This window comes from Pseudorca crassidens, chromosome 7 (assembly GCF_039906515.1).
Source record: "Pseudorca crassidens isolate mPseCra1 chromosome 7, mPseCra1.hap1, whole genome shotgun sequence".
NCBI classification, from domain to species: Eukaryota; Metazoa; Chordata; class Mammalia; order Artiodactyla; family Delphinidae; genus Pseudorca; species Pseudorca crassidens.
Genome location: NC_090302.1, coordinates 33,484,910 through 33,497,379, shown reverse-complemented (window position 1 = coordinate 33,497,379; position 12,470 = coordinate 33,484,910). Strand labels below are relative to the sequence as shown.

The window sequence follows — 12,470 nt, the reverse complement described above, 5'->3', positions numbered from 1 at the left end:
ACCCCCCATGGCATATCCTACTCCCCTTACCCTACACTTCACTTTTCTCCCTAGCACTTACCATTATCTGATATATTATACATTTATTTGCTTAATTGTTTTTTTTTTTTTTTATCATGTGTGTCCCCCTCTAGAATGCAAGCTCTTTGAGTGCAGGGACTTTGTTTCATTCACTGATGTGTTCACAGGGCCTAAAACAGTGCCCGACGTGTGCTAGGTACTAAATGAAGAGGTGTTAAATGAATGATGCATTTATAGAATGAACACGAGGAAACTGTCACACTAATAGAGCAAAGAAAAAACCACATAACTTTTGATATAGATTCTAAAAAGACATCTGATTTTTCATCATGCATATCTGGTTCAAACACCTAATAAATAAAAATAGAACGTCCCTTAACATGATGAGGAATATCTGTTCTTCTAACAGACATCATACCTTACAAACAGCATTCTCATTAAAGCAAGAACATGACAAGAATATTCACTATTATCACTATTTTAAAATATAACTCTATGGGACTTCCCTGGTGGCATAGTGGTTAAGAATCTGCCTGCCAATGCAGGGGAGAAGGGTTCGAGCCCTGGTCTGGGAAGATCCCACGTGTCGCGGAGCAACTAAGCCCATGCACCACAACTACGGAGCCTGTGCTCTAGAGCCTGCGAGCCGAAACTACTGAGCCTCCACACAACTAGTGAAACCTGCGCGCCTAGAGCCCGTGCTCCACAACAAGAGAAGCCACCGCGACGAAAAGCCTGTGCACAGCCTGCGCACCACAATGAAGAGAAGCCCCTGCTCGCCGCAACTAGAGAAAGCCCGCGCACAGCAACAAAGACCCAATGCAGCCAAAAATAAATAAATAAATAATATATATATATATATATATGTATATATATAAAACTAGGATTTTTAGTAAATGAGGCAATAATAATAACAGTAATAATAGCTAATATATCGGGTGCTCTTTTGGGCATTGTTCTAAGACCTAAGTGCTTTATATATATTAATTAATTTATTTTTTATTTATTTTTTTTGCGGTATGCGGGCCTCTCACTGTTGTGGCCTCTCCCGTTGCAAAGCACAGACTCCGGATGCGCAGGCTCAGCAGCCATGGCTCACGGGCCCAGCCGCTCCACGGCATGTGGGATCTTCCCAGACCGGGGCACGAACCCGTGTCCCCTGCATCGGCAGGTGGACTCTCAACCACTAGGCCACCAGGGAAGCCCTATTAATTTATTTTAATACTCACAACATCTGAGGTAATATGAGTACGTTCCCATTATCAGGGATATGGAAAAATTAAATGATTTACCCAAGGTCGCCTAGCTGGTAAGTAGCTGAGTTAGAACTGGAATCCAGGAAGTTTTTCTGTTCTAACCACTCTGCAGTACCTCCTCAATGAAAAATTATGAAGATAAAGATGGTGTAACTGTGGAAAACAGAAAGCAAATTTGTTCTTGCTCCAGATGGTATTGTTGTCTATCTAGAAAACTCAAGGGAATTAAGAGAGGAAAAACTACCAGAAGTAATAAAAATTCAACATGGCCAGTCAAAAAATGTAAATACACTGATCAATAGCTTTCCTATATTCTAGCAATAACCACTTAAAAAATGTCAAGGAAATTAGATGCCATTCCCAAAAGTAATAATAAATGTAGAATACTTGAAAATAAACCTAACATAAAATGGAAAGGATCGACATGAAGAAAATGACAAAGTTTTACTAAGGACCGAAGATATTTTGAATGGAGAGATGTTTGTTCATGAATGGATAGACTCAGTATTATAAAGATGTCAAATGTCCCCTAAATTAATTCTGGAGTTACTGAAATTCAAATAAAAACACCAGTGGCATTTTTGGAACCTTACAAAAATTAATGGGTGAACATAGAGACAATTGTGAAAAAAGAAGGCAGGACTGCACATAAAATTATATTAGAAAGAAGGAATATTCAAAACATTGGGATGCCAATTTCAGAATAGATAGTTAGATCAATGGAATAAAACTTTTAAAACGCAGAAACAGTCTAATATAACAGCCATTAGCCACATGTGGTTCCTCTGCATTTGAAATGATGTTGAAATGATAATGTTTTGGGTATATTGCATTAAATAAAATGTATTATTAAAATTAATTTTCCCTATCTCTCTTTTCTTTTTAAAATGTGGCTACTAGAAAATTTAAAATCACATTTGTGGCTTATATTTCTATTACACAGAACTGGAAAGTATATATTTAAAAAAGCAGTATGTTATTTTCTAAAGATAAAATTTAGCATAGGCATTTTAAATGGGTCAGGAAAAGATGCATTCATTAAATGCCAGAAGAATTACTGAATGATTATGAGGACAGAAGAAAGAAAGGTATGATATCTCAGGCCACATGCTGAAATTCTGGTTAAATTAAAAAATGAAGTAATAAAAGTACTAGAAGAAAATGTAGGTGAATTTACAGAAATTCTTGGGATGGGAAGAGAATGCCAAGTTAAACTTAAAAGTGAAAAAAAAATGGTCTTCTTATACTTGACTATATTAGATATTAAATTTTTCAATATTATCAAATAACATAAAAAACAAAATTGAATGTCACATGAAACATGGGGAGATATTTGCAATAACTGTGACAAAGAGCAGATAGCCTTACTTTATAAAGAGCTCTTATAAATCAGTAAGAAAAACTCCACCAGGAACATGTGCCAATAACATGAACAGCCAATTTATGAAAGGAGAAACAGAAATGAGAACGATTCCTAGTAAAAAAGAAATTTAATTTTAGTAGTAATCAAAGAAATGCAAATTAAAATAGCAATTGCCAAGGATCAAAAAAGAATAATACACAGTGCTGGCAATGAGTACTCGCATATACTGCTAAGAAACTCTAAATTGGTATGATCTTTCTGGAGGACATTTTGGCAACATGTACAAAAGGTTCCAAAATGTGCACACATTATTTCTAGGAATTTATCCTCGAAATATAATCAGAGATGTTCACACAAATATACAAGTATGGACTTACTGCATTGTTGTTTGTAATCAGGAAAAATTTGCAACTATCTCCATATTTAGTTTTCAACAGCTATTGGAAAAAAACAGCAACAGAGAATACCTCCTGTACCATCCCAGATCCCTCAAAATGTCAAAGATTAAAAACAAAACAAAAATCTCTAACAGTTCTGGAAAATGATTAAGAAGACCATCAATGGACAGACTACCTGCAGAACTATACTGGAAGACAGAAAGGAAGGGAACAGATCACAGGGATAAAGAAGACTGGAGAAAAGCAGCCCCAAACACATCAGGCTGTGGCCAAGGCAGGGACAATTCATGGGGTCACCAGGCCCACAGTCGAGAGGCCATTATGAGTCACGATGGTGGAGAATAGCTGCTGGCCAGGGAAAACATTCCCATTGGGTTGCTAAATTAAAGAAGCCGTTTCTATATAGTAAGAGCATGTATTCATTTATGCAAGTTCACTCATATGTATTGAAAAAACTGTAAAGACATATGCCTATAGATGTTAAGGTTGACCTTTCACTGGGTAGTTATGGCCAATTTTTAATTTTCCTTTTTGTTCTTCTGTGTTTTCCAAGTTTTCTGCATGGAGTATATATCAATATTATGGTTAGAAAACAATAATGAGTATTTTAAAACAAAGAAGCAAAAAATAATAACAAAGAGAACTTAAACTTTTTATGTAAGAAATGAACTACAATCTTATTATTTTTCTTCTGAATTCCTGCAGTAACCTTCTGGCTGGTTTCCCAGACTCTAGTCTGCTCGTCCCAATCAGCCTTCAAGATTGCTACCATCTCTCACCGCCAATTTGAAACCCTCTGTGGCTCCCTATTTCCTACTGCTGACAGATGAAGTCCAAACATGGAGGCATGTGGGGCCTTCACCATTCCTTCCCCCAACCCATTCTCCCCTTCTCGCCCTACACACCGAACTGTCCAGCCCTAACTACTTACAATTTCCTGAAGGTTCCACATACCTTCCAACTCTACTCCTTTGCTCACATAGCCCTGGCATTACCCAAGCCTGGCAGATGGGCCTTGGGGAGAAACCGCAGCCAGAATTACCAGAATAGCTCTGGGGACCCACACATGACAAGATGCGCCGCCTTGTTAGCCAAGGCTGAAACAAAGTCCCCTGGGACACCTTGGTAGGAGCAGGTGTGGAGGGACAGTGCTGGGCTCTGAGACTTGGGATCTGGGAAGCTCATAAGACTTAAATGCAGAATCCCACAGCGAAATCTCCGGGGGACTGTGAGGAGCTCTGCTTGAGACATGGGTTGCTTGGACCAGATACCTACCTCCCTGCTCCTGTGGTGAGTGTTGGGCAGGATGGATGGGGGATACTGGCCCAGGCCCACGGCCTCCTCTCTCCACAAGGGGAGGTACAAACCTGGGTTCACACCTATACCTGCCACCGCTTGGTGAAGCCTTGGCAAAGTGACTTAATCCTTCCTGAGTGAGTCTGTTCTTCCAAATGGAGACGGACCATGCTGGGCGACTGAATGTCATCGCCTGCGCACGGTAGGTGCCCCATAAATGGCAGTAGATGATGTCATAATTACATTTTCCTACCCAGCGGTCCCGGTGCAACAGCTGCTTCATGGGGATCACCTTGTGCTCTGGGAACCTGGCCCAGGGACTGTGCAGGAGGCCCCAGGAAGTGTCCCTGGTGAGGGCTTTGAGGTGGATGGCCAGGACCCCCCCCCCCAGAGGCCTCCAGGATCTCCTTCTGGGCCCTCACTCACCCCTGTGTTCTGGGGTCCACGCAGCCTGGGTGGAGATATATCTGATGTCACAGCCCTGGTGAGCAGTGAGTGTGGCACTCACCCAGGCCCTGCATGAGCCCTGGGGCTAGCACCATAGATCCCAGCCAAGCATCCCATCCTCTCTGAGCAGGGTCAAGGGCAGCACCTTTCTTTTAAGAGTTGGGGTGTGTGAGGTGGGTGGGTGCTTGGCTCTGAAGACCTGCTGTGGAGTGTTACAGAGGATGCGTCCGCCATCTCCTCCCTGTTCTAGAGTGGAGGGTGGAGTGTAGTGGGCCACCTCTCCAAAGGCAGAGCTCTGAGCCAGACCAAGGCATTTAGCTTGCCTTTTCCTCAGAAAGCTCAGCCACTGCAGCCACCCCTGGACAAGAAACCCTGGATGTGCCCGCAAAGGTATACACGCTGCCACCAGGATGGCAGAAGGACTGGAAACCGCACGCCCTGACAGAAGGTGTTCCTCACCAAGGTGGGGTCTTCCCACTCTGCAGGGATGGGTGGGCAGAGCACCTGCTAGTTGCCTGCACTTCCACCTGGGGGCATGCGCATGAAGGAACAAGTGTTGCTTGAACCTCAGAGTCTGTCCCATGGAATCTCGGCCTCAGAAGCCTGAAGGTCTGCAGGGCCAATTCTTGACCTTGACCTGGAGTTTTTCCCATTGACTATCTGCACTGGACCAGGGCTTCAAGGAAAAGTCTATTGCCAGTACTACCCCCTACCCCTCATCCAGCCCCATCTGTTAAATGAACAGGCAGCCAAATGGCTTCATCCATCTCAGTGGTCCTCACACTTCAGTCCCTCCTGTACCCTCTTAGAGGCAATTTCACTGTGTACACGCACCACCTTATGTGTTTGCTAGCTTAGTATTTTCCTCTAAACAGACTCATTTTTTAAATGAAGATTTCATTCTAAACAAGAACATCAATGAAGTTCAGTTTTGATGGGCTAGTAATTTTTCCCCCCTGGTATATAATAACATAAATACACAACTATTAAAACTGTACAAAAATCATATCACATATGCATACCACCCTGGGAAATAATGGAGCCCTCCCCTCAGCGCCAAAAAGGCTGCACAAATAGCTACCCGGGAGAGGGCAAGATGAATATGGAGCAGTCCCTGCTGGCTGGCCCACATGTCTCTCACAGAGCAGGAGGTAAAAGCATTAAGATGGAGAGGACGTTTCTCGCTTGGGGGCCGACAGCGAATCACCTAAAAGCATCAGCAAGTTTTTCAAATAGAAGCTGGGGCACAGGGTGGGGCACTAGGACCATCAGGATTAGAATCTGATCTGTCAGGAGTCCCCTCCTGCTTCCTAATGATAGAAGATCTGCAGGTATGTGGGTGGCCCAGGTGATCCTGCAGCCTAGAGGAAAGCCAAGGACAGAGGTCAGAGGTGGCTCAGTGTGCCTGGCCCTTTTCTCTGACAAAGTGGGCCTAGGAGCACAGTGGCCTCAGTTGAAGGCTTCCCATTCCTCCAATACAGGGATTCTCAAACCCAAGAGGGTCTGATTCAGTGGAGCCCTCAAATTTGCTGTGGACAAGTTCCCAGGTGTTGATATTGCTGCTGGTCCAAGACCAGACTGCAAGAACTGCTTTAGAGGATGGGATTACCCGATCCTGGTAAGAGAGGATTCTGAAGTGACGACAACTCAGAATGAACATCACAGAGAGCAAAAAACATAACTCAGACACAAACTACAGTGTGCTCATTCCCAATGCCCAACACTGACGCCACCCAGAAGAACCACATGGCAGGACCCAGGTCACTGCTGGTTCCAGTGGCCAGCCCAGAACTTTCCACTGAGATCTCTAGAAGAATCCTCCAACAACAAACAATGTCACATCCAAAACAAGACTCAGTTAATAGATGACAGAATGACCTGAGCTGAGTTCTGTGGGAATGTGACTTCCCAACTTTGCCAGTGCCTCCCTTCTTCCCCATGGCCCCAGCGGCTCATGACAGGGACTGAGACTTCTCTGCACCCCTCTCACCCCCATCTTACCATCCTAGCTGCAGTCAGACTATGGGCCACAGAAAGGAAATCACTGTATTCACCCCTAAGAATCTGGCCTAATGGATAGAGATTGATTTACTGAAATCCTTAGTGAACCCAGACACGCCAGGCTACATGCAGGGTGAGGGGACAGAAAGGCTCTTGTCCACTGGGGCCTTCCAGTCCAGTGGCAGCAGGTGACCGATGAGGAAGCAGATGGGGTATTTCTCTGCCCTGTGCAAGGAGCTGGTACAGAGTGAAGCCTGAGGGGAGAGAAGCACAGAGGCGGCACACCTGTCCCAGCCTGGGGAGGAATGCAGAACCAGGTGTGGGGGAGGACGCCTCACAGAGAGGAGCCAGCACGGAGGAGAGGCTGGACCAAAGGGGAAGTGCCTGAGATGAGACAGAGAAGGAGGCCTCAGGGGATGCGAAGGGTCTCTGCGGCCACCCCAAGGAGCTCATTCCTGCTCAGGGCAGCAGGGAAGGGCTGACGATTCTACTAAGTTTGACTCCTTGATTAGAAGCAAGCACAGGGTCCCCTGCCCTCATCTTTGGGCATGTCCCCCAAGCTGTGTAAGTGGCAACGTGAGAGGAGGTGACCAGAAACCCCTTTGGTGGGGCAGATGGCAACCTGGCAAGCAGAGAAGGCTTCAAAGAGCTGCGGAGGGCCGAAGGGGCAGGCGCTTTGAAGAGGAAACTCTGCAGATGGTGCCCTTTTGGTCTTGTATAGATCAAAGGCTTCGGTGGGTCCCAACTCTTGAGGGAGAGTCTGGTGTGGAAGGGTCAGCCCCAGAAGTGTCCTCAGAGGTCACTGAGGACCAGTGACTGGGCAGGGGGTCTCTGAGCTGGCTTGGAAGGAGGGGAGGAAAGGGGAGCCGTGCTCGTGGCAGGCACCACACCCCGCCACACAGCCGGGCTCCTGAATGGCAGCCAGCCATGGGGTAAGGAACCAGACTCTAGATGACAATAAAAACAACAGCCACCCCTTGCATGGTGCTTATTATGAGCCAGGCGCTCCTCTTACCACTTTAACTTTCTGAACATATGTAATCCTCACAACCACCCTTAGAGTTAACCATTATTATCCTCATTTTTAAGAGGAAGAAACTGAGGTACAAAGCTCAGTAATTCTCATGGTCACACCTCTGGGAGTGGCAGGATCGGGGTCAATGACCAGATCTCCCTAAACCCTCACCACAGATTCCTTGAGCTAGGAGAGATCTTAGAGGTCAACTGACCCAACTCCCTTATCTTACAGAAGGGGAAACTTAGGCCTAGAGAGACTGAGTGATGTGTCCAACAGTACTTAGCTGGTTAGTTGCATCATGGAATCAGGAACGCAAAGAATAACTCAGTGAAGATGGCTTAGTAGAGCACAGAACCTGGAGCTGGGAGAAGAGGCTCAAACAGCCCTCTTGCTGTCTCTGCTGGTCCTGCCAGGCACCCCTACTCACTGCCTTCATCGCCACCTCATCCTTGCCTCCATCCTGTGCCTGCACTGCCCATGTGGATGCCACAGCACCCTGGCCTCTCACTCCCCCCCGTCCCCTCCAACTTCAGGATTGCTTTCATTTGACATTCCTTCCAGTGCACCAGTCCAGAACAGAAGTGCTTGATGCTGCTGATCGACCAGTTTCATAAAAGGAATCCAGTTTCCTTTGCACTCACTAAAAGCTGTTAGCCCCTGGCGAGTTTCCAGGGCCTGAACTCCAGCGATGCAGCCCAGACATCAGAAGAGGGATGCCAAAGCCCTTGGGCACAGAGAGGAGTCAGCTGGGCTGAGAGATTTAAATTGAGAGGGGTTCTTGCCAGCAATACCACCAAGCAACATCCTGTCCTTAGAAAAGAGGTTTCCCGCTGAGATGCCCTGAAACCCAGCTGAGGGCTCTAACATAGCTGTGCAGGGAAAGAGATGTGGTACCAAACTGCCAACACCTGACCCCAGTGAGGACAGAGTAATGGAGAAAACACTGACCAATAGTCTGTCAGGCTTCCAGCCTGGGCTGGGCTCTTTACCAGCAAGTGTCCTGGGGCAAGAAGGAACCCACCCTCCATGACCTCAGTTTCCTCATCTGTAAAATGGGAACCATAACCCCTCCCTACAGGGCAACCAGCTGTGAGAGTGTTTGGAAATCTATAAAGCACTCAACCAAATTGGGGCTGATCATTTATCCTCTTTACACCAAAGATTTGGGGTTTTTCAAACCTCCAAGGCTACACACAGGTAGTTCCCATGTGACTGCAGGAAGTTATAGATGGAAAGAAGGAGCAATGGGAGGTCTGGACCAGGCGTCCAGACTCCAGGATTCAGTCCTAACTTCTCTGCCAACAATCTTTCATGTGCTTTGAAACCCTGTGCTTTGAAACCCTGAACTTTGTTGCTTCTCCTCTCTGGGCCTCAGTTTCCCCTTCTATACAATGAGGAGGTTGGGGGAGCTGTCTCTAAGGGCCCCTCAGACTCTGTCAGACAAAGACTCCCCTGGCAAAAAAGCAGGTCCCTCCAAATCTCAGCAGAGTCTCATGTTAATGGGACCACAGGACTGGCCCTCCCCACCCTCCCCGTTGAACTGTTTCACACTCATTTCAGAACATTTGTGGCTGCTGTATAAAGGGCAGGCTTCCAGCAAAAGCCTCTCCAGTGTTTGGCAGTGAGTCACTCCCACTGGAGGTGAAGTTCCCCTTGTGCCTCTCCCTAGGGACTGGGAAACAGAGGTGGGAAGATCAGGACCATCTTGTCAGGGAAAAGCTGGCCTTGTCTGGATGACCGCAGATGGTGGGGCCAAACACGTCTGCTTTTCAAGCGCCTCTGAAAACATCCCTCTCTGTGCATAAACTTTATAGTTTACAAAGCTCTTTAAAATTCATGACTCATCTGATTTTGGCAACAACTCTGCAGGAATAGGCATGGGAAGGGTTATTGTCCCCATCTTATAGGGGAGGAAACCACAGCTCAGAGAAGTAAGGTGACTTCTCCAAGGTAGCACAGCCAAAGCATGGAGTGGCCTCTCCTTCCCAAAGGAGAAACGGGGCAGAGCTTCAGAAAGGTAAGTGCAGAGCTGGAGTGGAAACCAGGTCTGTGATTCCCTGCCCTGCTCTGCTCTCCTCGCCCATCCCCCGCCCCACACTGGCAGAAGGGGCGTGTCCTCCCTGACTCCTCTCACTGAGGTCTTCCTGGACACCCGCCTCATACATTTCCCCCCAAATCGGCTCACAGTTGTGTTTTTTCTCTTGGGCTGCTAAGCACACCTGGAATGTCTTACCTTGTTGGGAGGCTCCATGTATCAAGAGCACACATAGGAGAAGATAGGAAAGTAGGAACTATAAAGAGACTAGGAAGAAAAACAAGAAACCATTCTGCACTCCGGTGAGTGGAGAAAACTTCTTAAAGATTTGCTAATAGTAAAGATATGTGGAAATGGGAATTTTCAAATGTCGTTGGAGGGACTAAAAATTGGAACAGCCTTTCTGGAGGTCAGTATGTCTCAACATTTTAAAGGACCCAATAATTCCACTTCTAGAAATCTATTATAAAGATGCACACCTAGGTGGGAAGGTGTTGGCTGTGATATCAAAAAGCTGTAAACATTCAATAAATTACCATCTATCCATGGGACACAACACCGTGGCCCATTAATAAGAACGAAGTCAATCAAGATCTCTAAGATCTGTTGTAAAGTGAAAAATGCAAACTATCTAGTATGAGGACATTTGGGTTTAAATATATTGAAAAAGGTCTGGGCAGATGAACACTACACGGAAAGCAGGACTTCACTTGGAAGACAAAGTGGATTTAGAGGGATTGGGTAAAGCAGCCCTTTTCTTTTTTTAATATATATAATTTGGCTTTTTTGTTGCTGTTATTGTTGCAACAATAAACCCCAGAACACCAAGTATTGATGTATACGTGTAAGTCATTAAAACAAACAAAACAAAACCAGAAAAACCACCCAATCCACAGTGACTTTGGAAACTTCATTCCAAGCCAGCTCCTCCCCAAACCCTCCTCACAGGAGAAAGGCTCTTGGCGGCACCTCGTGATTTTAGATGGCCGCTATAGGTCAGCAGCAAGGACAACACACTACAGGGGCAGTGAGGGAACAGACCACGCGACTTAGCCGAAAGGCACAACGGAAAAGAAGGTTCCACTCCTGAGCTGTGCAGGTTGGAGGCCTTCACCTGTCCCGCGCACAATCGAATTCCTCAACAGCTTAAAGGCCCCGTGTCAGAGCCCATCCCTGATTGAGCCGTCTTGCCCCTTGCCCAGAGGTAGGTGAGATCGTGCCTCTCGGCAGGGCGTACCTCGGAGAAGCGCTGCACGTCCTGGGTCAGTGTGCCCACTCGCTTCCACTGGTAGTGCTTCAGCAACTTCAGGATGGCTGGATTCACTGCGTTATCTGATGGGACCGTCCGAAAGAAGTAGGGGTATTTTTTCTTATCTGCTAGAACAGGCGTGGTGGCAGCAAAAGAGAGCTGAAAACACAAAAGAGACAGCACTTTTACTGGGGGGACCTCAGAGCTGTGGGCCCAGGATCTTTCCTAAGGGAACAGAGGTCTTTAGTTCTCACTCAAGGTACAAACACACAGGCAAAATATTTTTAAACCTTCTTAGTGCAAAAGTAACAAGTTATAATTGAAGGGAAGGTTTTTAAAAATGCAAAATAAGGAGAAAGAACCATCATTAATGTTGTAGTCTAGCTCCTTCCGATCCTTTTTCCATGCACGGCAATGTTTTAAAAAAAGATTCTTGAGGTCATTCTACATAAACATTTGAACTGTTTATTCCCTCACTTAACATTATCCTACAAGCATTTAACCGTCCTGTTAAAACTTCTTGTAAACATTTTAACATGTAAACTTTTTAATAGCAGCATAATATTCTAGCATATGAACATAGCATAATTTACTGAATCATGTTTAATTTGGGGGCATTTAGACTGTTTCTAATTTGTCATTATTGTCATATTATTCTGCAAGCGTCTTTGTGCTTGGCACTTTTCCCCTATATTTCAGGCTATTTCTGTAGGATAGAGTCTAGGATGTGAAATTTCCCAGATAAAGGATGTGAGCTTTTAAAGACTTGATATTTATTTCCAAAAAGGATTGCATCAATTTACACACCCACTAGGCAGTTATAATTAGAGGGCCAATCTCACCACACTCTTATCAACGGACGGAAATAAAACATCTTTCTATCTAATTTATTAATGATTTATCACTGAAAAACTGGAATCATAATGAATTCATTGGTTATACATAAGGTTGAACATTTTTCCATGTGGCTGATAACTAGCTGTATGTCCTATTTTAGAAATTGCTTTTTTATGTCTCTTGTTTATTTTTTGAGTGGTATTCTAATGCTTTTCTTATTGAATTTAATGAAGACTATTATATGTACAGCATTCAAACTCAGGCTATTACAGTTGCTGCAAATATCCCAGTTTGTTTGCTTTTACATTTTGTGTGTGTATATTTTAATTTACACTCAGTAGTCAAATCTATCCATCTTTCCCTTTATTAGTCCTTCTTTTTTAAGTGCCAGTGAGTTGCTAAATTGGATTTCAATTATCTGTCCTACAGGGAACAGCTTAAATGTCACCTCTTCTATAACATTTCCTCTGATCTCTGCTTTCTCTTTCCCTCAGCCTCATCCACAGAAGGCGATTATCAAATTTTTTGATCTTTGCAGTGTGATGGTAG

At 45.1% G+C, this 12,470-nt stretch overlaps 1 protein-coding gene across 2 annotated transcripts in view; it reads right to left on the bottom strand.

Moving 5' to 3' along the window:
* Positions 1-12,470, bottom strand: part of GABBR2 (gamma-aminobutyric acid type B receptor subunit 2) — a 365,637-nt gene that overhangs the window by 211,854 nt on the left and 141,313 nt on the right. For both annotated transcript variants that reach the window (XM_067743842.1, XM_067743844.1), the window contains exon 3: positions 11,073-11,243. In XM_067743842.1, coding sequence (XP_067599943.1) covers positions 11,073-11,243 — 171 coding nt within the window. The remainder of the gene's footprint in view (positions 1-11,072; positions 11,244-12,470) is intronic.